This window comes from Salvelinus fontinalis, chromosome 7, assembly GCF_029448725.1.
Source record: "Salvelinus fontinalis isolate EN_2023a chromosome 7, ASM2944872v1, whole genome shotgun sequence".
Classification (NCBI taxonomy): Eukaryota; Metazoa; Chordata; class Actinopteri; order Salmoniformes; family Salmonidae; genus Salvelinus; species Salvelinus fontinalis.
This window is the reverse complement of record NC_074671.1, coordinates 49,426,824-49,451,645: the sequence shown is the minus strand read 5'-3', so window position 1 is coordinate 49,451,645 and position 24,822 is coordinate 49,426,824. Positions and strand designations below refer to the sequence as shown.

Below are 24,822 nucleotides of genomic sequence, written 5' to 3'. Positions count from 1 at the left end.
CTCTCGCTCTCTCTCTCTCTCTCTCCCCCTCTCTCTCTCTCTCTTGCTCTCTCTCTCTCTATAACTGGTGTGTGTGTGTTTTATGTGGTTTCAACAGCCATTTCCTTTGGGCCAATCTGTCACTGGTAATGTTGGACTACACACAGGTCAACTTTAACAACTGCTCTGTATGCACTTTGCGGTTTTCCAAGTGTGTCCTTTCTCATCTGTTTCTGGAGTGAAACTAGCATTGTGTCCAGGCCAACATTACAAGCAGGGGCAAGACGGGGTCAGAAGAACCTATTTCAAAGCCTCCATAATTACCTTGAAAGATAGCCAGTGTCTTATAAATGTCTGATATGATAGGGTTCAATGTGGGAGGAAAAATGCTTTGTTGGCAGCAAGGAGAGCGAGAACTTGTGTGGCTTCTAAGAAGAAAGTTTTTCTCCTGAATTATTTAAGCAATCAACACTCATATACTTCTAAGATTAAAGGAGAGGTTTTCAAAGAACAGTTCAACTCTCTGATGTACTGGCTACTGTCTATTGTGTCTACTGTCTCTATGTTCAGTTTTGAACCAAGGAGTGGGAAATATAACAACGTACCATTTATATTGTGGGGGGATTTCTGTACATGGGACTTTTCTTTTCTAGTAAAGTGTAATATGAATTTATAGGCCAATTGAATTCAATCGGCCTGGTATTGTATAGTGGAGACCTAAAACAACGCAACCTAATTTCAAACATATTATATTCCGTGAGAAAAAACACCCATGGTTTGAAATAACTCACCAGACAGCAATTAAGTAAAAAAACAACAATATTGTATTTCATAAAAATGTACAAAAGATATATACATATCCAACACAACAGAGTTGCATGGTAGTGTACAAAAAACCCAAACATTGATTCCTAATACACTATGATATCTTAGATTCCTCGTCATCATCAAGGGCTGCATTGGAGAAGAAGTCATTTGACACCGAAAAGGAGAATTCTCTTTCCCTTTTAGATTTTTCCTAATTCATCACCAAGAGTTAATAGCAACGTTACCACCCCCAGAATATGTATCATATCAAGTATTTGCATATTCTTTAGAAATTGTCGCTTAATTCCAGTCACAACTTGTCCCCGACACTGAGACGTCACTGTTCATCTCAATAGTCCAACTCAACGCGGCAGACAAATAAGACAATGGCTCATATCGAAGACACTGTATGGAAATAGACCTGACATGACTAAATAGATTAGAAAAAGATTTCTTCTGACTCTAATGAATGATTTAATCATTTTTCTCCCAGATTTTTTTGTTGTTGCAACTTCACTGACAGAAAAAAATCTAATCTGCACAGATGAATGAGTTTCAGATAAAATCTGAGAGAAAGAATCAAATTGTTTTAGATCAAGTCATTTACACAATTTACATATATGTGTGTCTTTAAATAACTAAATGATAGAAAAATCCAAAATCGGTATCATACAGAAGGACCTGGTTGCACTTCAACGTGATCTGTGTCATATGCTTGTCTTGCATATTCTGCGGCATAGCCAGGCACTTGGTAAACTTGTTTTACTGCAGAACTGTACACTATCTCATGTACAACATTAACAGAATTGTGCTGTGGATTACATTATACTTACTTACTCATCTAAGGCAAAATATGGCTTCTCAATAGATATGAAATCGCCATATTAGCTCCATAATGATACTGTACAGGATAATACAATAAGTAGCACAAACATAGTGGTGATTTAGCATGAAGTCTTCAGAATCTCATAGGTTCCTTAGTCTCTGGTGGCCGTCAAAGTTCTCCAATGAGGTGCTTAGTGTTCAATCACATGGTCAGGAGGACCTCTGCAACAATGTTAACTAGTAGGTTCCCCTCTTGTTATTCACACAGTCAGTTTAAACTCTTGGTGATAGATAAACTATCGTTCTTAGAGCTTGGGTTACAATAGGTCATTTCTTTTAACACACATCCTGGGCCAAATACACCAAGGTAGGTAACGTGTGTTTTACCTGTGTCTGCCTTCAGTGTATTTGGGATCATCCTTATGACATCATGCTGAGGAACTTGTTCTCTTCTGCAAGCGCGGTGAGCAGGGAGCTCATATCGCCGATGGCCATGTTGCTGCCCCCTGCAGGGAGGGGCAGGGAGGGCAGGGTGACAGAGTTCCGGGGGGTGGTGAGTCTGGAGGAGGTCTGGGACAGACTCTGGAGGATGCTGGGGCTGATGGTGCCTGACATCAGGCTGGAGTGGTCCCCGTCATCCAGCATGGTGTCAAAGTCAATCTGGGGCTCCTCTGCCCCTGTCCCATTGGACGAGTCCACCGTACTGGAGACCTGGTTGTTTACTCCCGGTGAGGTCATGGAGGTCTCAGTGCTGTCTGAGGGACATTGAAGAACGTCTACTACTGATGATGTCATCATCTGCATGTTGATGTTCCCGTTTGGCTCAAACACGTGTATCTGTCCTGTGTAGAACATAACATTGTTGTCTGTGTTGTTGCCATTGCTGCAGTGATTGCCAATTGAGTTTTGTCGCTGGATTGTCATTGACCCCGAATGCTGTCTGCTTAGAGACTTATGTTCTGTGGGCGGTCTTGGCTGGATGAGTATTTGACCTCCATTTTGTATAGGATGCTGAACCTGGGACGCTATGTTATAGTTCTGTTGATGTGAGATCATCCGCGAAGAGTTCACACCGCTATCCTTAAATGTGACTTGAGACGATTGACTCCCCCCTGGCTGCGTCCTCAGTCGGCTGTTCTGCGTGTCTACAGTGTGCACTGTGCCACCAACTGCCATACTACTACAGGAGGACCGCTGGTTAGCGTTAGCGTTAGCGTTAGCATCACTAGGACCGAGACCCTGGTTAAACCCATACTCGAGGCTCACTGGTTCATTGAGGTTAGCATTAGCGGGCTGCTGTTGCTGTAGGCTCTGTTGCTGGACACAGCTCAGCCTGGTGTCAGCCTTCTGCTGCTGTATGTATCTCCCCTGCTGGGCTGCGTGAGCCAGGTTGTGGTTAATCTGTGCAATGTGTTGGTTGGAGTTAAGATTCTGCTTCTGGAACGAGACAAAGTTCTGTTTCTGTTGGACCATGGCGAGGTTTGAGTTGCTTCGACCGAACGGCAGATGTTGGGTTGGGTTGTGAAGAGCTTCCACAGTCCCTGAGCTGACCTCGTTCCACTGCACCGGCATGGTGCTCGTCTTACTGGGTGAGGAGGGGAAAGACTGCTGCGGATGGCCTGGGCTTAGGGCACAGGAGAGGCGCATGGTTTGTGGTGCAGACGAAGGGTTCATACTCATATTGGTGTCCACCACAGCCATCCTTCGCTGGTGGTAAAACTGCTGCTGTTGCTGGGGGTTAAGGTTTGTTGCGTTTCCATGGAAACCACATTGTGCTTGTCGGTTGTACCCGTTGGCACAGTCTGACTCTCCAGCTCCGCCCTGAGCAGTGATGTAGTGAACGACGTCATCAGGAAGTACCATCATCTCCTCCTCACTGCTGTTGCGCCTACCGCTCATATCGCCGGCCATGGTCTCCATGGCCACATTCTCAGAGATGCTGGGCGGCCGGGGGCAGTAGGGGTATCGCTGCAGGCTGTCGTCGGAGCGCGGCTGGTGGCTCTGGAGCGCCAGGTGGCGCCGCTCGGCTGCAGACAGGGCCTGGTTCGGCTGGCAGCCGTGTGGGTGGAGGTTCTGCATGTTGCCCGTGCTGTTGTAGCGCTGCACCTGAGGCTGATGGGACAGTGGGTTCAGGGATGGCCGCCGGGGGACGGGGTCGCTAGCCCGACGGGGAATGTTGGACGGAGCTTCGTGGGGCATCATGCTGCGGCCGTTATAGCTTCCCATATCGCCGCTGCAGCGCCTGGGAACCCCACTGGGGACAATGGTGTTGAAGGAGGAGTAACCAGACGACGAGTCTCCCTGGGAAGCGTCCCTGTAGAGGGCCAAGCAGGTCTTGAGACTCATCCTCTCCATGTTGGGTAAAGGTGTGGGTGGGGCTCCGCCTGTAGCCGCCGCATATTTCGCCTTGAGGTGGTAGTGCTGGGCGGGGGTGAGGCTGAGGTTACTGGGCAGCCGCCCCCCTCCTCCACCACCTCCACACTGGCTGGCGTCGCTGGACCTCCGGGACAGGTCTGCAGAGATGGGGTCGTAGGAGCCGGTGGAGCTGATGTTGTGGTGGCGGTGACCACTGAACGTGGAGGCGTCGCTGGAGCGGCGGCTGGAGTAGCAGGGGGAGATGCCAGAGGAGCGGCGGCTGATGTAGGCAGAGGAGACGGTGCTGGTGGCGCTGTCCCTGCGCTCCATCAGATGGTCCAGCTGGTTCAGGACAGTCACCTTACTGGAACACAGCTCACTGAGGCTGAACGATCCAGGCCCACCACACATATTTCCACTCTCCAGAAGGGACCCTGAAGCGAAGAAGAATTGATTTCACACAGGAGGAATGTAGCCTGAATAGATTTCTGAATGTACTGAATACTCAAAAAGGATATCCTCCTTCTTTCTTTTTATGTTTACTCACCGCTTGCTGGTATGGGCGGTAGCTTGGTGTTCTGGACTGGAGGAGTTGAATGATGATTGGCCCACTGGCAGGAGTCCCTTGCCGTCTTCAGTTTCTCCTTCTTCAGGTGTTCTAGTCTGTGGATGTGGCTGAGGCCTAGGTGTTGACGTAGGTGGAGGCCCACCCCGACCCCTGCTGTCCCAGACGAGAGGCCAGAGAAGAGGGAGTCCATGAGGGGCCCCGAGGGGTCGTCCAGCCCAGTCAGGTCCCCCATGCTGCCCCCGCCGCTATGGAGAGCCATCTCTACTCCACTGTCATGGTTGGTGGAACCGCCAAGTGGCGACGGCTCGCTGCTACATGACGACTGACCACCAGGGCTGGACTGATACATCGAGAGAGAGAGAGAGAGAGAGAGAGAGAGAGAGAGAGAGAGAGAGAGAGAGAGAGAGAGAGAGAGAGAGAGAGAGAGAGAGAGAGAGAGAGAGAGAGAGAGAGAGAGAGAGAGAGAGAGAGAGAGAGAGAGAGAGAGAGAGAGAGAGAGAGAGAGAGAGAGAGAGAGAGAGAAACAACATGTTTATATCTAAAAAGGAAAGGGATCAGCATCTAACGAAGAGAAAGTAGAACAGTGATAACACAACAACATAAGGAGACGTACTGTGAATCATGCAAGTTCTTTTCTCCACAACTTTAATTGTAAATAACGAGTTTTGGTTGGGGTGGCTATAGATTATAGCTCGCTTTAGACTGTCTGTGAATTAGAAATGGGGGAGATGAAAGGATGCTTGAGTACATGCTAGGCCGGCACACGGGGCTATGAATCTGTGGCTCTCTGGGTTGTTGGGCTCCCCAGTCCCTCTTTACAGTATGAGGACCTAAAATTCCGTAATAACTATTATACACACGTTTGGACTGTGTTCCTTACTGGCTGTGGCTTGTCATACAGCAGTAGTACATGATGATGACATGACGGGAGATATTATGAAAGATATTCTGTATTAAACTGAAGCTCAAACTGAAGCTGTGCTCACCTTAGTAACGTCTGTCCTTAAGGAAAGTTTGAAAGAGAAGAGAAATGGAAAGGAAACGTGCAGAGAGTGTTAGATAGGAAGGATAAAAGTTTGTTAGGTAAGATTTGCATGCCATTGTTAGTAGGGGCTCAGACTGAGAAAATAGAAGGACATTATCTGTATTTAACCAGGCAAGTCAGTTAAGAACAAATTCTTATTTACAATGACAGCGCAGGAACAGTGGGTTAACTGCCTTGTTCAGGGACAGAACGACAGATTTTTACCTTGTCAGCTCAGGGAGTCAATCTAGCAACCTTTGGGTTACTGGCCCAACGCTCTAACCACTAGGCCACCTGCCGCCCCTTATCTGATTGCACAAATCTATAAAGTGGCTAAACCATAGATTGGGAGGGCACACATAACCGTACGGTAAACTAAAAACTGTCTGTGTTTGCTGAATTATATTTCCACTTCTACTCTAAATGATCTCTCTTTGGATGATAGGCTGCAACGCCAGATGATCCCTTACCACAGACTTCTCCGTCTTGATAGACTTGACCTGCAGGTAGTCCTCCATGCCTCTCGAGGTGCTGTCCATCTCCTCCATGCCCCGGCCTGTCTCGTTCTCTCCATTCTCTTTGGGTGGCACGGGTCTGCTGGGCGGCAGGTCGCTGCGCTGTTTCTTGGTGACGTGGGCCTCTGGTCCGTGGACTGTCTTCACGTGCTTTCTGAGAGAGCTGGGGTCCGTGTAGCGCTTCGTACACCCGGGGACTTTACACACGTAGGGTTTCTGTGGATACAAGTGTATTTATTTCATCATTATATAGAAAGGTTATACTCCGAGAGATAAAATACATTTTACATTAGAGACATGTCATGTCATATATATATACACACACACACTACCGTTCAAAAATTTGGGGTCACTTAGAAATGTCCTTGTTTTTGAAAGAAAAGCACTTTTTTTGTGTCCATTTAAAACAACATCAAATTGATCAGAAATACAGTATAGACATTGTTAATGTTGTAAATGACTATTGTTGCTGGAAATGGCAGATTTTTTTATGGAATATCTGCATAGGCGTACAGAGGCCCATTATCAGCAACCATCACTCCTGTGTTCCAGTGGCACGTTGTGTTAGCTAATCCAAGTTTATAATTTTAAAAGGCTAATTGATCACCCTTTTGCAATTATGTTAGCACAGCTGAAAACTGTTGTCCTGATTAAAGAAACAATAAAACCGGCCTTCTTTAGACTAGTTGAGTATCTGGAGCATCAGCATTTGTGGGTTCGATTACAGGCCAGAAACAAAAAACGTTCTTCTGAAACTCGTCAGTCTATTCTTGTTCTGAGAAATGAAGGCTATTCCATGCGAGAAATTGCCAAGAAACTGAAGATATGATACAACGCTGTGTACTACTCCCTTCACAGAACAGCGCAAACTGTCTCTAACCAGAATAGAAAGAGGAGTGGGAGGCCCCGGTGCACAACTGAGAAAGAGGACAAGTACATTAGAGTGTCTAGTTTGAGAAACAGACGCCTCACAAGTCCTCAACTGGCAGCTTCATTAAATAGTACCCGCAAAACACCAGTCTCTACGTCAACAGTGAAGAGGCGACTCCGGGATGCTGGCCTATGCAGAGTTGCAAAGAAAAAGCCATATCTCAGACTGGCCAATAAAAAGAAAATATTAAAATGGGAAAAAGAACAGACAATGGATAGAGTAATTCTGCCTAGAAGGCCAGCCTTCTAGGAGGCCATCTGTATGCCTATGTAGATATTCCATAAAAGATCTGCCGTTTCCAGCTACAATAGTCATTTACAACATTAACAATGTCTACACTGTATTTATGATCAATTTGGTGTTATTTTAATGGCCAAAAAATTTGCTTTTCTTTCAAAAACAAGGGCATTTCTAAATGAACCCAAACTTTGAACTGTAGTGTATATTTAATCCGAAGAGATTTACAGTACAGTGAGTGTATACATTTAAATGTGGCCCCAGCGGGAAGCAAACCGACAACCCTGGTGTTGTTACCACCACACTCTTACCAAGTGAGCCACACAGGATCCAGAGTGAGATTAATATCATCCAGTTCATATTCTGTTTAATAACATTCAAATACATGCCTGGGAATTAGAATATCCATCCCCTCCTACTTACTCAGATTAGCTGTGACTAGCTGTTGTTGTAAACAGGCAATTAGAGTGTATAAATTATGTATGTAAGACCAGTGACTTGTTGGTTCTGCTTACAGCCACAGAATATCACTAAGATTTATGCGGCTTCCAGTAATAAAGTTACAGTTATACTGGTGGGATGGATCCAGTCTTGTTTTTCATCCCGAGGGGTTGTGTGTGTGTGTGTGTGTGTGTGTGTGTGTGTGTGTGTGTGTGTGTGTGTGTGTGTGTGTGTGTGTGTGTGTGTGTGTGTGTGTGTGTGTGTGTGTGTGTGTGTGTGTGTGTGTGTGTGTGTGTGGATCCATGGGATGCTTTTCCCCTACACTTCTCTCCTCCATCTCCTGATGGATAGGCGAGTAGGAGGCTTGGAACGGTTCCAGGGTTCATTTTGTATTGGTGATCTGCAGGTGGTCTGGATCTCCATAAGGGATGCCTTCGCTTGATTCACACTAATGCACTGTGGGGCTGCCATGCTCATTAGTTCCGTACATCATTATTTACTCACACACACATCTGCATACACACACACACACACACACACACACACACACACACACACACACACACACACACACACACACACACACACACACTTAGGAACACACGCACGCACACACAAACGAACACAACACACACACACACGGCCGTGGTTTAATGCGGCAAGTATAGACGTCCAAGAACAATCCCCGTGCGTGATGAGAAAAAGTCCACACATCTCATTTCAGCCTGAATATGTAAAAGGCTAGCAGACAACAGATTGAAGATACATATGTCAGTTTGTATTTTCTTGATGCCACAATCTTTTGACCCAGGACCTTACAGTAAGTCACAAAAGGTAGAAGAGTATTGATCCTACAGATGTCTGTCTAAGAGAATATCTAATGGACTTCATAAGTGAGTCTGTCTGAAGTCTTGGCAGGGCAGAATGGAGCTGCAGTGCTGTGCAGTGTGGGAGCTTGACAGCATCCAAAATGGTGCCCGATTGCCTGCATAGTACGCTATTTTTTGACCAGGGCCCTGAAAGTACTGCGCTATGAAGGGAATAGGGTGGTGTTTGGGAGGCAGCCCCAGTAGGACCTCATTGAAGTGTGTGTGCGCGCGGGCGCACCTCGTTGGAGTGTGTGCGATTCTGGTGCTTGGCTCTGTCCGAGGCGTTGGAGAAGGCTTTGTTGCATCCCTCGTGGTCACACACATATGGTTTTTCCCCGGTGTGAGATCGCAGGTGGGTCTTCAGATTCTCCAGGCGAGAATAGGCCTTACAGCAGCCCTCAAACTGCAAGAGAGAGAAAGGAAAACACCAAAGCGGTCAAACACAGGATCTTTGTACAGTGTATTTCACGTCTATCCTTGTTTTCCATTCCTGTTGAATTTCTATAAAGATGTCCTTTGCAATTATTGTGTAATGAATGATAGTCTTGTGTGGAGGCATATACAGTGCATTCGGAAAGTATTCAGACCCCTTCACCCTTTTCACATTTTGTTACGTTACAGCCTTATTCTAAAATTGATTACATTTTTTAAAAATCTCATCAATCTACACACAATACCCCATAATGACAAAACAAAAACTGGTTTTGGGATTTTTTTTGCAAATGTTTCAAAAATAAAAAACAGAAATACCTTATTATTAAGTATTCAGAACCTTTGCTATGAGACTCGAAATTGAGCTCAGGTGCATCCTGTTTCCATTGATCATCCTTGAGATGTTTCTACAACTTCATTGGAGTCCACCTGTGGTAAATTCAATTGATTGGACATGATTTGGAAATGCACACACCTGTCTATATAAGTTCCCAATGTTGACAGTGCATGTCAGAGCAAAAACCAAGCCACGAGGTCGAAGGAATTGTCTGTAGAGCTTCGAGGCACAGATCTGGGGAAGGGTACCAAAAAATGTCTGCCGCATTGAAGGTCCCCAAGAACACAGTGGCCTCCATCATTCTTAAATGGAAGAAGTTTGGAACCACCAAGACTCTTCCTAGAGCTGGCTGCCCGGCCAAACTGAGAAATCGGGGAAGAAAGGCCTTGGTCAGGGAGGTGACCAAGAACCCGATAGTCACTCTGACAGAGCTCCAGAGTTCCTCTGTGGAGATGGGAGAACCTTCCAGAAGATCAACCATCTTTGCAGCACTCCACCAATCAGGCCTTTATGGTAGAGTGGCCAGACAGAATCCACTCCTCAGTAAAAGGAACATGACAGCCCGCTTGGAGTTTGGCTGCAATCGCTGCTTCAGAGCCATATCCCTGTAATGATTAGAGATCTTTTGCCAAGTGTTATTGAAGTGTTGTGGTTGCAGGTTCTCTTGGCACATCTAAAGCATTTTCTTATGGGGTGTTGCTATAGGCCACCAAGTGCTAACAGTCAGTATCTAAATAATATGTGTGAAATGCTTGATAGTGTATGTGATGTCAACAGAGAGGTCTACTTTCTTGGGGACCTGAATATTGACTGGTTTCATCAAGCCGTCTGCTCAAGAGGAAGCTTCTTACTGTAACCAGTGCCTGTAATCTGGTTCATGTTATTAATCAACCTACCAGGGTGTTTACAAACACTACAGGAACAAGATCATCCACATATATCGATCACGTTTTTACTAATACTGTAGAACTTTGTTCTAAAGTTGTTTCCGTACCCATTGATCACAATATAGTGGCTATATCCAGGAAAGCCAAAGTTCCAACAGCTGGACCTAAAATAGTGTATAAGAGATCATACAAAAATGTTGCTGTGACTCTTATTCGGACGATATTTGTTGGTCTGATGTGATTAATGAGGAGCATCCAGACGCTGCACTTGATGCATTTATGAAATTGCTTCTTCCAACTATTGATAAACATGCACCTGTTAAGAAACTCACTGTTAGAACTGTTAAGGATCCATGGTTTGATGAGGAAATGATCAACTGTATGGTTGAAAGAGATGGAGCAAAAGGAGCGGCTATTAAGTCTGGCTGCACATCTGACTTACTTACTGCAAATTGAGAAATGATGTGACTAAACTCAACAAAAAATAAGAAGAAACCGTATTATGAAGTCAATACGAATGATATAAAGAATGATGGGAAAAACACTTTGGAGTACTTTAAATGAAATTATGGGCAGAAAGACAAATTCAACTCCATCTTTCATCGAATCAGATGGCTTATTCATCACGAAACCATTTGATGTTGCCAATTATTTGTATGATTATTTCATTGGCAAAGTGGGCAAACGTAGGCAGGAAATGCCAACAATGAACAATAAGCAATTGTATTCATGTATAAAAAAAACAAATAATGAAAGAAACGCATTGCAAGTTGGAATTTTGTAAAGTTATGTGGGAAAGGTGGAAAAATGATTGTTATCGATCAATAATGACAAACCTTCAGGCATTGACAACTTAGATGGAAAGCTACTGAGGATGGTAGCTGACTCTATAGCCACTCCTATCTGCCAAATTTTTAATCTGAGCCTAGAGGAAAGTCTTTGTCAGGGCTGGAAGGAAGCCAAAGTAATTCTGCTATCCAAGAGTGGTAAAGCGGCCTTTACTGGTTCTAACAGCAGACCTATAAGCTTGCTGCCAGCTCTTAGCAAACTGTTGTAAAATATTGTGTTTGACCAAATACAATGCTATTTCTCTGTAAACAGATTAACAACAGACTTTCAGCATGCTTATAGAGAAGGGCACTCAACATGTACTGCACTGACATAAATGACTGATGATTGGTTGAAAGAAATTGTAATAAGAAGATTGTGGGAGCTGTACTGTTAGATTTCAGTGCTGCCTTTGATATTATTGACCATAACCTGTTGTTGAAAAAACGTTTGTGTTATGGCTTTTCAACCTCTGCCATGTCGTGGATTCAGAGCTATCTATCTAATAGAACTCAAAGTTTTCTTTAATGGAAGCTTCTCTAATGTCAAACATGTAAAGTGTGGTGTACCGCAGGGCAGCTCTCTAGGCCCTCTACTCTTTTCTATTTTTTACCAATGACCTGCCACTGACATTAAACAAAGCATGTGTGTCCATGTATGCTTATGATTCAACCATATACGCATCAGCAACCACAGCTAACGAAGTCACTGAAACCCTTAACAAAGAGTTGCAGTCTGTTTTGGAATGGGTGACCAGTAATAAACTGGTCCTGAACATCTCTAAAACTAAGAGCATTGTATTTGGTACAAATCCTTCCTTAAGTTTTAGACCTCAGCTGAATCTGGTAATGAATGGTGTGGCTGTTGAACAAGTTGAGGAGGCTAAATTACTTGCCATTACTTTAGATTGTAAACTGTCTTGGTCAAAACATTTAGATTCAATGGTTGTAAAGATGGGGAGAGTTCTGGCCATAATAAAGAGATGCTCTGCTTTTTTGACACCATACTCCAAAAAGCAAGTTCTGCAGGCTCTAGTTTTGTCTAATCTTGATTATTGTCCAGTCGTGTGGTCCAGTGCTGCAAGGAAAGACCTAGTTAAGCTGCAACTGGCCCAGAACTGAGCGGCACGTGTTGATCTTAATTGTAATCAGAGAGCTGATATAAATACTATGCATGCCAGTCTCTCTTGGCTAAGAGTTGAGGAGAGACTGACTGCATCACATCTTTTTTATAAGAAACATGAATGTGTTGAAAATCCCAAATTGTTTGCATAGTCAACTTACACACAGCTCTGACACACACACATATCCCACCAGACATGCAACCAGGTGTCTTTTCACAGTCCCCAAATCCAGAACAAATTCAAGAAAGCGTACAGTACTATATAGAGCCCTAATTGCATGGAACTTCCTTCCGTCTCATATTGCTGAAATGAACAGCAAACCTGGTTTAAAAAACAGATAAAGCAACACCTCGCGGCCCAACGCCTCTCCCCTATTTGACCTAGATAGTTTGTGTGTATGCATTGATATGTAGGCTACATGTGCCATTTTAATGTATGTATGCAGTTCTGTCCTTGAGCTGTTCTTGTCTATTGATGCTGTGTTATGTCATTCTGTATTATGTTTCATGTTTTGTGTGGACCACAGGAAGAGTAGCTGCTGCAAATACCAAAAGTACTGAGTAAAGGGTCTGAATAATTATGTAAATGTGTTATTTGAGTTGTACATTTTTTATACATTTGCAAAAATGTCAAAATCAGTTGTTGCTTTGTCATTATGGGGTATTGTATGTCGATTGGTGAGGGGGGAAAAACGATGTAATCCATTTTAGAATAAGGCTGTAACGTAACAAAATGTGGAAATTGTGAAAGGGTCTGAATACTTTCCAAATGCACTGTTTAGAGTCACCAATCCTAACTTCCGAAACAAATCTCCCCTTGACATCAGTGCATGATTTATGTGAAAGTTAAGGATTTGTGTGTAAGTGTGAGTGTAAGTGTGAGTGTGAGTGTGACGGTACACTCTACAAATGTTTAGAGAGGCAAATGCTCAGCGAAGGCCGAGCCTGGCGACGACCAGTTACTCACGGTACACTTGTGTGGCTTCTCCCCCGTGTGTCTCCTCATGTGAACCACCAGCATGTACTGAGCCTTAAAGGGCTTCTGCTCCCTGGAACACTCATCCCAGCGGCACACAAACTCCTTCTTCTCCCCGTGGATGTGGTCGTTATTGATGTGCTGTAGGGAGACACGCCCGGATGAGACGTGTTAATACCTTTCTGGATCTCTACAGCCTGTGAGACTTACGGACCCGTCCAGTAACAACCCCCAGCCCCTACTCCCTAAACACTTGTGTCGATCTAAGGGATTGGATAGGTGTAAAGCAACAGTCATTCAATTGTAGTAATTCTTTTAAATCTACATAAGTGCCTAAGGGGAAGGGGCTAGGTTTTCTTTCTGTGCATGGCCTGTAACTTCTCCTGATGTTAATAATGTTTACATATTTTGCATTACTCATCTCAAATGTATATACTGTATTCTATTCTACTGTATTTTAGTCTATGCCGCTCCGACATTGCTCGTCCAATTATGATATATTCTTAATTCCATTCCTTTACTTTAGATTTGTGTGTATTGTTTGTATTGTTGTGAAATTTGTCAGATATTACTTGTGAGATATTACTGCACTGTTTGAGCTAGAAACACAAGCATTTCGCTACACCCGCAATAACATCTGCTAAACACGTGTATGTGACCAATACAATTTGATTTGATGTTTCTCTCCCCACAGAAGTCCCTCTGAGGTTGTCTTTTTTATTCGGTCTCTAGCTGTGTTCTGTTCTGTCTGTCGTTGAGTGTATTTGTACTACTTAGAGAACACACTATCAACAGGAGACAGAGGTTTTCTCTGTGATAGAGGTCTATTAGAACAAGTCCATTTCAGGTTGTGACAGAGGCAGAGCAGCCATTTGCCTATCAAAGAGATTAGGAGTAACGCCATCAATCAAAGTTTGCCGTTAACTTTCCGTTTGTCAGACAGTGAAGAAAAAAGACGCGATTGTGTTGTCGGGACGCACAATTTGCAGTGTGGTTCTGTTAGATGAGTTCCACTAGTCTACTTTTTCCACAAGAGGGATCCTACGGTTAGGGAAATTAAAATCAATCGTCAAACAGGCAAATGCTCCTTTGCTCCGCTCTGTTTGTATGTGTCTGAAGGGGCAGCCTCTCAACACTTTAATTCAATGGAATTGCCCCGTGACGGATTTCCAACTCTCTTATCCAAGATTGATGTGGCATCCCGCTGGCTGGCGTGCATAGCCTAGGACGAATGGGTCTGGACAGGTATTGTGCACCACCCTCATTAGGGCTGTAGTGTTTGAGTGCAGGGGCCCAGTGAGTGTGGAGGGATTACAACTCAAACACAGCTGTTTCCTGGGATCCCTTGATGAACACATCTGCAGAAAAGGACTTAATACCCTGAGTACATCAGGAATGACTAACAACAAGGTAACCAATAGGATGCTTGGGTTTCAACCATGCAGCAACTAAAGTAACTGTTTTCCTTGCAAGAGTATAGCGCTAACAAGCATATATGCATTCACACGCGCGCGCACACGCACACACACACACACTTCGGTGACAAGGACCATCATTGTAGTAGCTAAATGCCAACATATTCCTTAGGCTACTCTCTCTACATGTTGGTTTAATGTCTGGCCCATGATAATTAAGCCAAAGACACATGGCGGTTGAGCGTGCGTTGACTGCTCTCTCAGACAAGCAGCTCTTTGTCCGTAACTGCCTAACCTAAACCATCCTGGCCTATCATTAGGAAGTATCTCGGAGGTTTCACGTTCAGCTGGAGTGTAACTGTCGGTGACTGAGTGAAACAATGAGGACAGATAATGGAGGCCATAGTCGAAGCTCCTCTGTTACAGTGCCCCCCCCCCTTCTCTCTCTCTCCCTCTTCCTCTCGCTCACTCTTCCTCTCTCTCTCTCTTCCGCTCGCTCTCTCTTCCTCTATCTCTCTAACCTGCTCTCTCTCTCTTCCTCTATCTCTCTTCCTCTCTCTCTCTTCCTCTCTTCCACTCTCTCTCACTCACTCTCTCTCTCTCTCTCTTCTATCTCTCTCTCTCTCTCGCGCGCTCTCTCTTTCTCTCCCCCTCGCTCTCTCACTCTGCCCCCCCCTTCTCGCTCTCTCTTTCTTTCTCTCTCTGTCTGTCTGTCCCCCTCTCTTTCTGCTTCAGTGACGGCCTGGAATGCCCCTGCTCGACCAAGACTCTACATGCCGAAAAGTCCAATAGAGTAAAACAATCCCAGTCTCATGGAAGCTAAACGCTAAGCTTACTTATGTGAACAACCAATGAATCATCTGACTCTCGGTATCTATCTTGGAGGAAAGCATAATTAAACAGGACCCCAGTTGAAGTCCATTGACAAGCCTCAGTCTTAAGCAGCACTAAAATATGGACTCTTAGTTTGTTAGAGGTTACTGTGGAGACTAAATCAGGGAGGGGTTAAGGGTTTAGTGTTCCTGGCAGGATGGCTTTATGTTGGGCTTCAGAGGTCAGAGGTCAGAGGTTAGGGAGCTCATATAGACCTAGAGGTCTGTGGGATTTATGTGGGATTTATTCTGGACTTATTTCAGCTGCACTGACAGGCAGACCTCCTCTCTCTCACCACACACTCATTAGATAGCGACCTTCCTCTGCTTTTGGCCCAGGGCCCGGTTTCTTTGTTCGAACCACAGGTAACATACTTAGCCTTAAGATGCTTTTAAGAAACCGTCTCCCCGGGTTGGTTGTTTTAAAACACACAGGAACATTTTCTGAGCTAGTTAAAGAAAAAGGAAATGCTTCTCTGATCCCTGTCTCCTGTCCCCTCCTGTCCCCCGTCCCCTCCTTACATGGACCAGTTGTTCCTGCGTGTCATACTGCTTGGAGCATCCTTCCCAGTGGCAGTTGGTCTCATACACCATCTCTGGCTCATGCTTGCATTCATCTTTATCCAAGTCCTCCTTCAGGTCCAGCATCCCACCTAGATGATCCTGTTAAGAGTTAGAACACGAGAAAAGAGAAGAAGACTTTATGATCCATTCTCTCTTACAGTCTAAGGAACGTGCCTTGTTTCTTTTAACCCAACACAAGCCATTAACACTCATGCCGAAATTCTACTCAACAACACTTCAACCAACGATCACTACTGGCTGTAAGCGACCGAGTGATGCGCGTTTGGAGCAATACTGTCTGTATCCAAGGCTCAGCCTATCGTTCACATAACAAACAGAATGCAGCGCAGCAGGCGACTGAAGAGAGACGTGCTTGTTACAGCATCAGCGGAGAGTGGAAAGGCAGCTTGCCATTTGCAGCAGCGCGTCCCCTGAATGATAATGAAGAGGTAACGTTAGAGAAGCCTGACCACGGAGATGGGGGTGAGAAGATGATAAAGCATACTTCATGCGTACTTCATGAGCTGTAACCGAAAAACAACTGGCATTTGGAAAGTTTGAGGTGAGGGAGAAAGTGTGGTGGAACAAGTATTGTTAGCATTGTTAAGTATCTTGCTAGCTGGATCGAATTCTTCGTTAGCTAGCCAGATAAATGTTGAGCAACGTTAGCCAATTTATCTGATCAAATAATTTTGTTTATGGTGTGAAAATGAGCTTGCTAATAAAGTCAGACAGCTAACGTTAGATAGCTAACGTTTCAACATCAGATGAGCTAACGTTAGTAACCTAACCAATTCGCTTTAGTTTTAACTGGTATACGACTCCTTGCCGTTCCTCAAGTTATAACGCGTTAGTTGCTTACTGGACCCTGGCAATCTGTGCGAAATGTTAACTAGTTAACTAGCTAACGAACTAACTACTATCTGTGAACGAATGTTTCACCCTCTACAGTTTGTGGTTCATTTTCAGAATGAGAGAATTAGGTGAAAATGAGGCGTTGCTTTTAAACAAGTGGATTCAGGGATCAAGTGTAGCTGGAGCTGGGCCTGGCTTAAGTTGGATGCCGCTATAGAGGTGAAAGGAACACTACACACTTTCCCTCTATCTCACTTCTTCAATACAGTGGCTAAAAATGGGTATGCCAGGTGTACTCTCTGCCTGAAAGAGATCAATTATGCCAACAAAGGTTATCATGCTCTGATGGCACATTGTAGAACAGATGTCCACAGGCAGAACGTGTACAATGTTATAATGTGCAGTGTAGCCCAAAGATATTACTTTTGTTGTGTTGAATTTGACAGTAATACTTGTGTGTGTGAGTGAGGGGGGATTATTACATGTTTTACTCAGTGAACGTTATTTTTGCACACTTGTGCACTTGATGATGTCTACTATAGTGGCCACTATAATAGAACAAAAATAGAATACCTGTTTGTTTCATTCTATTTCTACTTTAAGAAGTTTTTTCCCCAAGTGCAATATTTAGATGTGTGTGTGTTCACAAGCGTTCTATTGTAAAGGCTGTCATGGCTAACTGAAATATTAGTGTATTGTTTATTCTCAAGACTTAAGTGTCATTTGCAGTAAAGTCTAGGCAACAAATACATTGGATTTCTTTCTTTACATTTTTTAGCTGTGAGTTAGGATCACATTAACCACTTTTTATTTTACACAACAGGGACTGATCATGTAGCTCATATGCTTTGTTTAATTAGTTCAAACCTGCATTTCCCCCTAGCAGGGTTTTTTTTTGCATGTTTCAGTGCAACAAAAAAGTGTCACCTTTTTGGGCCCTCACCAGTTTGCATCCCTGTTCAACTATCAACTGTTACTGATGTGGGGAGGGGACGCCCTGACATTATCCGAGATAGCCCAGATTGACTTAACTGGAGGAACAGTGACTAATGTACATGTACCTATCTGTCCAGGTAGGGATTCGTTGACACGTCTAAGACAGTTCCCAGGCCTGCAGGCTGTGTGTGTGTGTGTGTATGTCCGTGTGACGTGCAGCCCATCCCCTGGTCTCCTCTTTCTCTCTCCACAGCGCCAGCCTCCCACCCTTCCCTGCTCCAATGTGCTGACTGCGGCATGTTTATCTCTGCCCCGCGCCACTATCTTCATCAATTCTACTGGCCCCAAGACGACTGTGTACACCGCCATCCCCATGCATCAGGCACAAACCCAAACCTGCCTCTGAGTCGGAGAGGAGGGCTCCGCAAATTTGTCAAAAGAGAGAGAGAGAGAGAGAGAGAGAGAGAGAGAGAGAGAGAGAGAGAGAGAAATGCACCTCAGATGACAATAACGTCTGGCCAATATTTCATTGAAATGAAGTGCTGTGGCACAGTTTACAGCAGCCAGGGAGAAAAGAAGAGCGGGAGGAACAAACGAATGGATGCAAAGCTCTTATCACACAGAGTTTTTCTTCTTTCAGCCGTAGCAGAGAAAGAAAGGGGGTCAGGGGAATGGCTGGTTCCCAGGGGTCTGTGTCAGTTCAGGACAGAGGAGTATTTGGGGGGAAATGGCAGAGGAAAGGAAGCAATGGAAACTGTTTTTTCTTTTCTTTCCATCATCAGTTGCAGAGGTTTGATCATTTTTTAACTGCCCTCAACACATCATTCTCTTTCGATCCTATCAACCCGTACGTCTCACTTACTGTACAGGGCAACAAGGTTCATCATGACAACTGATTTATAAAGTAGTATATCCTACGCCAATTCTTACCGGAGAGCATGGGGACAGCGGCCTCGGACACTCCACCTCTGTCTTCACCTTTGACCTCTTGGTGATCATGGGATTGACTGTACTGCTCACTGCCGAGTCCCCACATGTGTTCTGGAGTGGAGGAGCGGAGAGAATAGGAGAGGAGGGGAGAGAATCAAAGAGAAGAAAAGATAGGGGTTAATACAGGGCTCGAGTCAAATAGACATTCATACATCAGAGGTGAGCCACCACAGAGACTAAACAATTTCGAGTGTTTTGTGATGAGAGGGTGCAGCACGAAAACATCCCATCCATCTACAGAGCGAGCCCACTGCCTGGGGCTTCAGTGTAAACCTCAGGTGACTCCTGGAGAAACTTTGGAGACGAGAGTAGGCACACCCCACCACCTACACAGTTAATGCTTCACAATAAGCTGACACAGGCCGTATCTGCCAGTTGGCTTTACGAGTCATGCTAGACTGTGATTCTGGAAACCACAGCAAAGTGTTCCTAATCAGAGGAAGACTTTGTTTCTCCTCAGTATCCCTCTGTGTTTACTGTGGTCTGTAACAGAACAGTGGGGTTGGAGTTTACCTTACGAAGGGGCGTTTCAGTGAATGGTATGATGAGAACCACAAACCACAGTGGACGTATACAATGGATGAGAAAGGAGACAGCAGTACTTATGTTTTAAATCATCTTAAAACAAGTTTACTGACTATGCAAACAAACAGAAGAAAATTGTACGGCTATAGACGTCATGCTGGTTTGATTTGAGCATCCCACACAATACCAGAACTTCCAGAAGGCCACAGGGCAAGGCTCACATTTGGCGGTTATGGACAATGAGAAGATCTACCTCGTACCAGACAATTTAGGCACAGTTCAGGAAGAAGATGAACAAACTCAAGCAAAAAGTCTTCGCACATCAAAGCTGGTTTGCATACCGCCGTTAGCAAAGAAGAAGAGCAGTCTCACCTTTGACTGTGAGCCATTGTGGTGGTTGTGTGAGGAGGGGGGCAGAGAGGAGAGACCCAGGGCAGACTGGCGACTGGAGAAGATGGGTGGGGGCTGGATGAGAGGAGGGGTGTGGCCAAACACACTCAGGCCTCTCTGCTGGGACAGGAGCTGCTGGTAGGCCATGGGGTTGATGTGGTGGGGGAAGGTAAAGGACGGACTGGAACACAAGACATTAACGCACATGAGAGATATGTCTCTTATCTCCAACTGTGACACAAAATTCCACTTTCAACCCAGGTAGCCTAGAGGTTTAAGTGTGTTGGGCCAGTAACTGAAAGGTCACTGGTTCAAATCCCTGAGCTGACCAGGTGAAAAATATATCGATGTGCCCTTGAGTAAGGCACATAAGCCTAATTGCTCCTCTGAGTCAAGAGTCTGCTAAATGACTCAAATGTAAGTCACAACTTTTCAGCTGAACTCAATGTTAGTCATGTATAAGGCTGTGGGGGTCATGAAGTTCTGTCAGCCAGGGATTTTCAAGCAAATAACTGGCGGTCTCACGGTAACTTAACATGAATTATCTTAAACACATTTAGCATCTCCTGGCTTCCACGCAGCCTACAAGCCACTGATGCAGACCTTTGGAACATATACATTCTAAAAAGTTCGTTAAATCCATGAAATGTAGCTTACACTATCATAATAAATCCATTATTTATTTTAGACAGGTCTAAAGAAACTTGATATGAAGAAAAAGTAGAATAGAATTGTATAATCTGAGTTGTCTTTATGTTTGGCCCTGATCTGGCTAGGCCATATGGCTGTGGGCTACACTAGTTCATTTAGCAGACAAGATTTGCTTGGCATTATTTTATATTATTTTATAGTATGAAGAATACAATTGAACAAAGCTGAATAAAACAGAAAGGATATTTTCTCCAAATGATTTGAGGGAGTGCGCACATGTGTCTATTCTGGGTTGAGTGGTTAACAAAGAAACATGTACTCCTATATGCTTAATTTTGAGTTTTTAATGTAACTTTAGTTGTGATACAAATGTGTTTGTTTCGATTTTTAATACATTCTAAGGCTACATGATGCAACTCTTTTATTTATTTATTTAACCTTTATTTAACCAGGTAGGCTAGTTGAGAACAAGTTCTCATTTGCAACTGCGACCTGGCCAAGATAAAGCAAAGCAGTTCGACACATACAACAACACAGAGTTACACATGGAATAAACAAACATACACTCAATTATACAATAGAAAAATCTATATACAGCATGTGCAAATGAGGTAGGATAAGAGCGGTAAGGCAATAAATGGTGGCAAAGTAATTACAATATAGCAATTAAACAACTCTATTGATGATTTGAAAAAAGTTGCATGAAAGGCATGAGCTCTGCTTTGTTTTGTTTTTTACACAGGATATACACACTTCATCAGTCTCTCATTCACAATTGGACAAGAACTTGATAATGCCTTAAATTTCCCAGCTGCATACCCATTGTGTGGCCGTAATGCCATCTAACAAATCCATTCCTTTTGCGCCCAAATTGGCCGTTGTGCCGTTGGGCTGAATATAATAATTCTAATTCCCTTCTTCCGGCTGCGTGCTGAAGCACCTCTCACTCACATGGCTCTCTGTCAAGTGATCAGGTCTTTCTCACAGGCTACAAGTGAAGACAGACACATCGGGGACACAACTGCGCACGTCCTTATCCATTTCCGAGGCGCATATTGAAGATATTGGAAGAACTGTCCACATTTACTTTTCGTCAGCCTAACGAGTAATAAGTAGGCAGCAAAAGCACTAGCCTATGGCAATCTACTATCCCCCATAGTACAAAAGTTGATATATTCTATTCTGTGCAAGAAATAAATATTCCATAGTCTTGGACACTAGCATAAAAAAAACTGAAAACGTTTAGCTTAAAAAAGGCAATTTCTTCGCATTATAAGTGCAGCAATGTGCACACTGCAGTAGGCTATAAGCATGAATGTTCCATTAGCAGGAAAACACTATTCTCAAAAGTGACCACAAATGCGATTATGCATGTAATGCTTTTATCAGAAAAGTGCATTTTTATGGTGTAAATGATCTTCCCCAAACTTGAAACTATGCCAGTTAGGCTCCACGCCCCTTGTAAAGCGGTTTCATGTGCTTCATTTTATGAAGTTATTTGGCCACTTTAGTTGTGATACAAACTTGATAAAAATATATAGGCCTATGGGCTAGGCCTTATAGGTCTCCCGGTCGCGAAACACAGCCAGAGATCGAACCCAGGTCTGTAGTGACGCCTCTAGCAATGCAGTGCCTTAGACCACTGTGCCACTCCGGAGGCATGTATTACTTTATTTGACTTAAATGGAGTTTTATATTCATGTGACCAGTATATCAGTTAACCCTATCCAAGCATCTTAAATCAATAGTTTTTTACAATAATTTATTACTAAATATTGACTAGTTACTGGCTAGGTTACCTGATGCCTCCAACAGAGAGGTGTCCATAGGAGCTGCTAGCTGCAGAGCTGGAGCGTGAGTTGTTGATGTAGGCCACCAGAGAGTTGGGCGAGGTACGGATCATGGTCTGCAGGTCGATGCTGGCGTCTGAGAGAGGCGAGATGGACAGGGCTCGCTTTCTGTTCAGCCTGGGGGTCAGTCTGGGACTGGGGAACCGTGACACTGTGGGAAAGAAAAACACACAGACACATACAGACTGTTAGTCTGACAACCTCTGAACTTCTCTCAGCTTCTCCTCCTGGCATAGTTGCATCTGATTCAAGTATTTTTTAATTTTTTTAACATTTCGCCTTTATTTAACCAGGTAGGCTAGTTGAGAACAAGTTCAGAGAACAAGTATGCAGAGACTTATTGTCGTAGTTTGCATATACTGTATACATACAGCACATGTGTGACGCACACATGATCACATTTGTGTTTATGTATTGTTTCTTTGTATTGGGGAAGAATGCTTTTACTGAATTGTCAGTCCTCCAAGGTTTCCCCATTGCGATGCATTGATACTACTGTTGGCCACCAGTAGGGGGCAGTGAGACGTGTTTACTTCGCAATGGTTTATATGCGATCCTGCACCTGTGTCTTCTCATAATTGAGAGAACCTATGAAAGAGAAGCTACGTTCTCCTGTTTCATCATTTATCCTGTGTTACAGGTCAGTAAAGTCCCAAAAAACACTGGATTCCACAATATAGTTTTGTAACTTGCTTGTTGAAGTGAATGTAATGGTTTTGAACAACATAGTAATTGTATAACTGTGTACTAGATAGAAAACTCATGTCAAGTGTAAAGTGAAATGATGGCGGTGAATTCCTTTGATCTAGAAAAAACGAATTGTTAACTCCTGAACATTTGTTGTTGTTGAAAAAAACACTCATGACAATATCCTAAGGATTTAGAGAATTTAATGTTGTAACTGTGACGTTTAATAACTTTGTTGTATTGTAAATGTTAGAAAAGCCGCTAGTTTAGAGCTAGCTCCGGTTAGCTGTTTGCTAGCTCCGGTCAGTTGGTTGCTAGCTTCGGTTAGCGCAATGCTAGCTTGTTCAGTAATTTTTCAGAAATTAGCATTAATGTCAGTTGCAATAGTCTTGTCTTTCTATTAGTCCTTCTTACACTGAGTGAATGTGTTTTGAGCATGGGTATAAAGTAACTTCTAATGAGTTACACCTGTCTTTGTGATTGTCTCCACCCCCCTCCAGGTGTCGCCATTATCCCCTGTGTATTTATACCTGTGCTCTCTGTTTGTCCGTTGCCAGTTCGTCTTGTTTATCAAGTCAACCAGCGTTTTTGTACTCAGCTCCTGCTTTTCCCAGTCTCTCGTTTTCTCGCCCTCCTGGTTTTAACCCTTGCCTGTCCTGACTCTGAGCCCACCTGCCTGACCACTCTGCCTGACCCTGAGCCTGCCTGCCGACCTGTACCTTTGCCCCACTTCTGGATTGTTGACCTCTGCTTACCCTAAGCCTGCCTGCCTGCCGCCCGGTACCGTTGCCCCACCTCTGGTTTACTGACCACCGCCTGCCTTGACCTGTCTATTGCCTGCCCCTGTTGGAATATTAAACCATTGTCAATTCTACATGTCTGCATCTGGGTCTTACCTTGATTCCTGATAATACCAGACTCTAAAGGCTTTCGTGTTTTAGCATCTCCTATGGGGCTATAGTGGGCAACAGTCAACTACATAATTATAACCAAACAGGTGAATTACAGTTAAGAGTAAAGGTGTTTGGGGTATAAACGTAAGGAATTTTAGGATGTGAATTGGATTGGAATTGAATATTTTTGATGTGTGAATTTATGTATTTTTGACATGTTTATGAAATATGTCAGGGATTTATGAGACCAATGATTAAATACACTTTAAAGAAAACAAAACAAAAAATGTAAATACAATGAAAAGACAGAAAAATACGATTTGCACTTGAGAGAATGTTGAATAAGATAATTGAGAGAACCTTTGAAAGAGAAGCCACGTTCTCCTGTTTCATCATTTATCCGGTGTTACAGGAACTATTATCTGCTGCACCAGTCCCAAAACTGGGACCTATAACACATGCATTAGATACAGTATTATTCTTTTTTATTTAACCTTTATTTAACTAGGCAAGTCAGTAAAGAACAAATTCTTATTTATGACAGCCTAGGAACAGTGGGTTAACTGCCTTGTTCAGCAGCAGAACAACAGATTTTTACCTTGTCAGCTCAGGGATTTGATCTAGCAACCTTTCGGTTACTGGTCCAATGCTCTAACCACTAACCACATGCCGTACCAGTCAAAAGTTTGGACACATCAACTCATTCAAGGGTTTTTCTTTATTTGTACTATTTTCTACATTGTAGAATAATAGTGAAGACATCAAAACTATGAAATAACACATGGGATCATGTAGTAACCAAAATACAAATCAAATGACATTTTATTGAAACTATGCCAGTTAGGCTCTACACCTGTTGTAAAGCAGATTCACGTGCTTCATTTAATGAAGTTATTTGGCCACTTTAGTTGTGATACAAACTTGATCAAAATATATAGGCTTATGGGTCTCCCGGTCGCGACACAGCCTGAGATTGAACCCAGGTGTAACGGCAGCCTTCCTCCTCTTCGTCTGAAGAGGAGGTGTAGCAGGGATCGGACCAAGACGCAGCGTAGTTGGTG

At 43.8% G+C, this 24,822-nt stretch overlaps 1 protein-coding gene and 1 long non-coding RNA gene across 2 annotated transcripts in view; one reads left to right on the top strand and one right to left on the bottom strand.

Annotated features, from left to right (window-relative positions):
• Positions 1–780: 780 nt before the first annotated feature.
• LOC129859587 (zinc finger protein GLI2-like) overlaps positions 781–24,822 on the bottom strand; it is an 80,528-nt gene continuing 56,486 nt past the window's right edge. Inside the window, exons 6-14 of the mRNA XM_055929526.1 lie at positions 22,131–22,332; positions 19,663–19,861; positions 18,706–18,816; positions 15,943–16,083; positions 13,125–13,274; positions 8,790–8,954; positions 6,029–6,289; positions 4,514–4,874; positions 781–4,400 (exon numbers count right to left, since the gene is read on the bottom strand). Of these exons, the coding sequence (XP_055785501.1) occupies positions 2,032–4,400; positions 4,514–4,874; positions 6,029–6,289; positions 8,790–8,954; positions 13,125–13,274; positions 15,943–16,083; positions 18,706–18,816; positions 19,663–19,861; positions 22,131–22,332 (3,959 nt within the window). The 3' untranslated portion in view covers positions 781–2,031. The remainder of the gene's footprint in view (positions 4,401–4,513; positions 4,875–6,028; positions 6,290–8,789; positions 8,955–13,124; positions 13,275–15,942; positions 16,084–18,705; positions 18,817–19,662; positions 19,862–22,130; positions 22,333–24,822) is intronic.
• LOC129859588 (uncharacterized) lies at positions 16,078–23,744 on the top strand. Its single transcript, XR_008760190.1, has 2 exons — positions 16,078–16,546; positions 18,029–23,744. It is a non-coding gene; the product is annotated as an uncharacterized LOC129859588 (long non-coding RNA).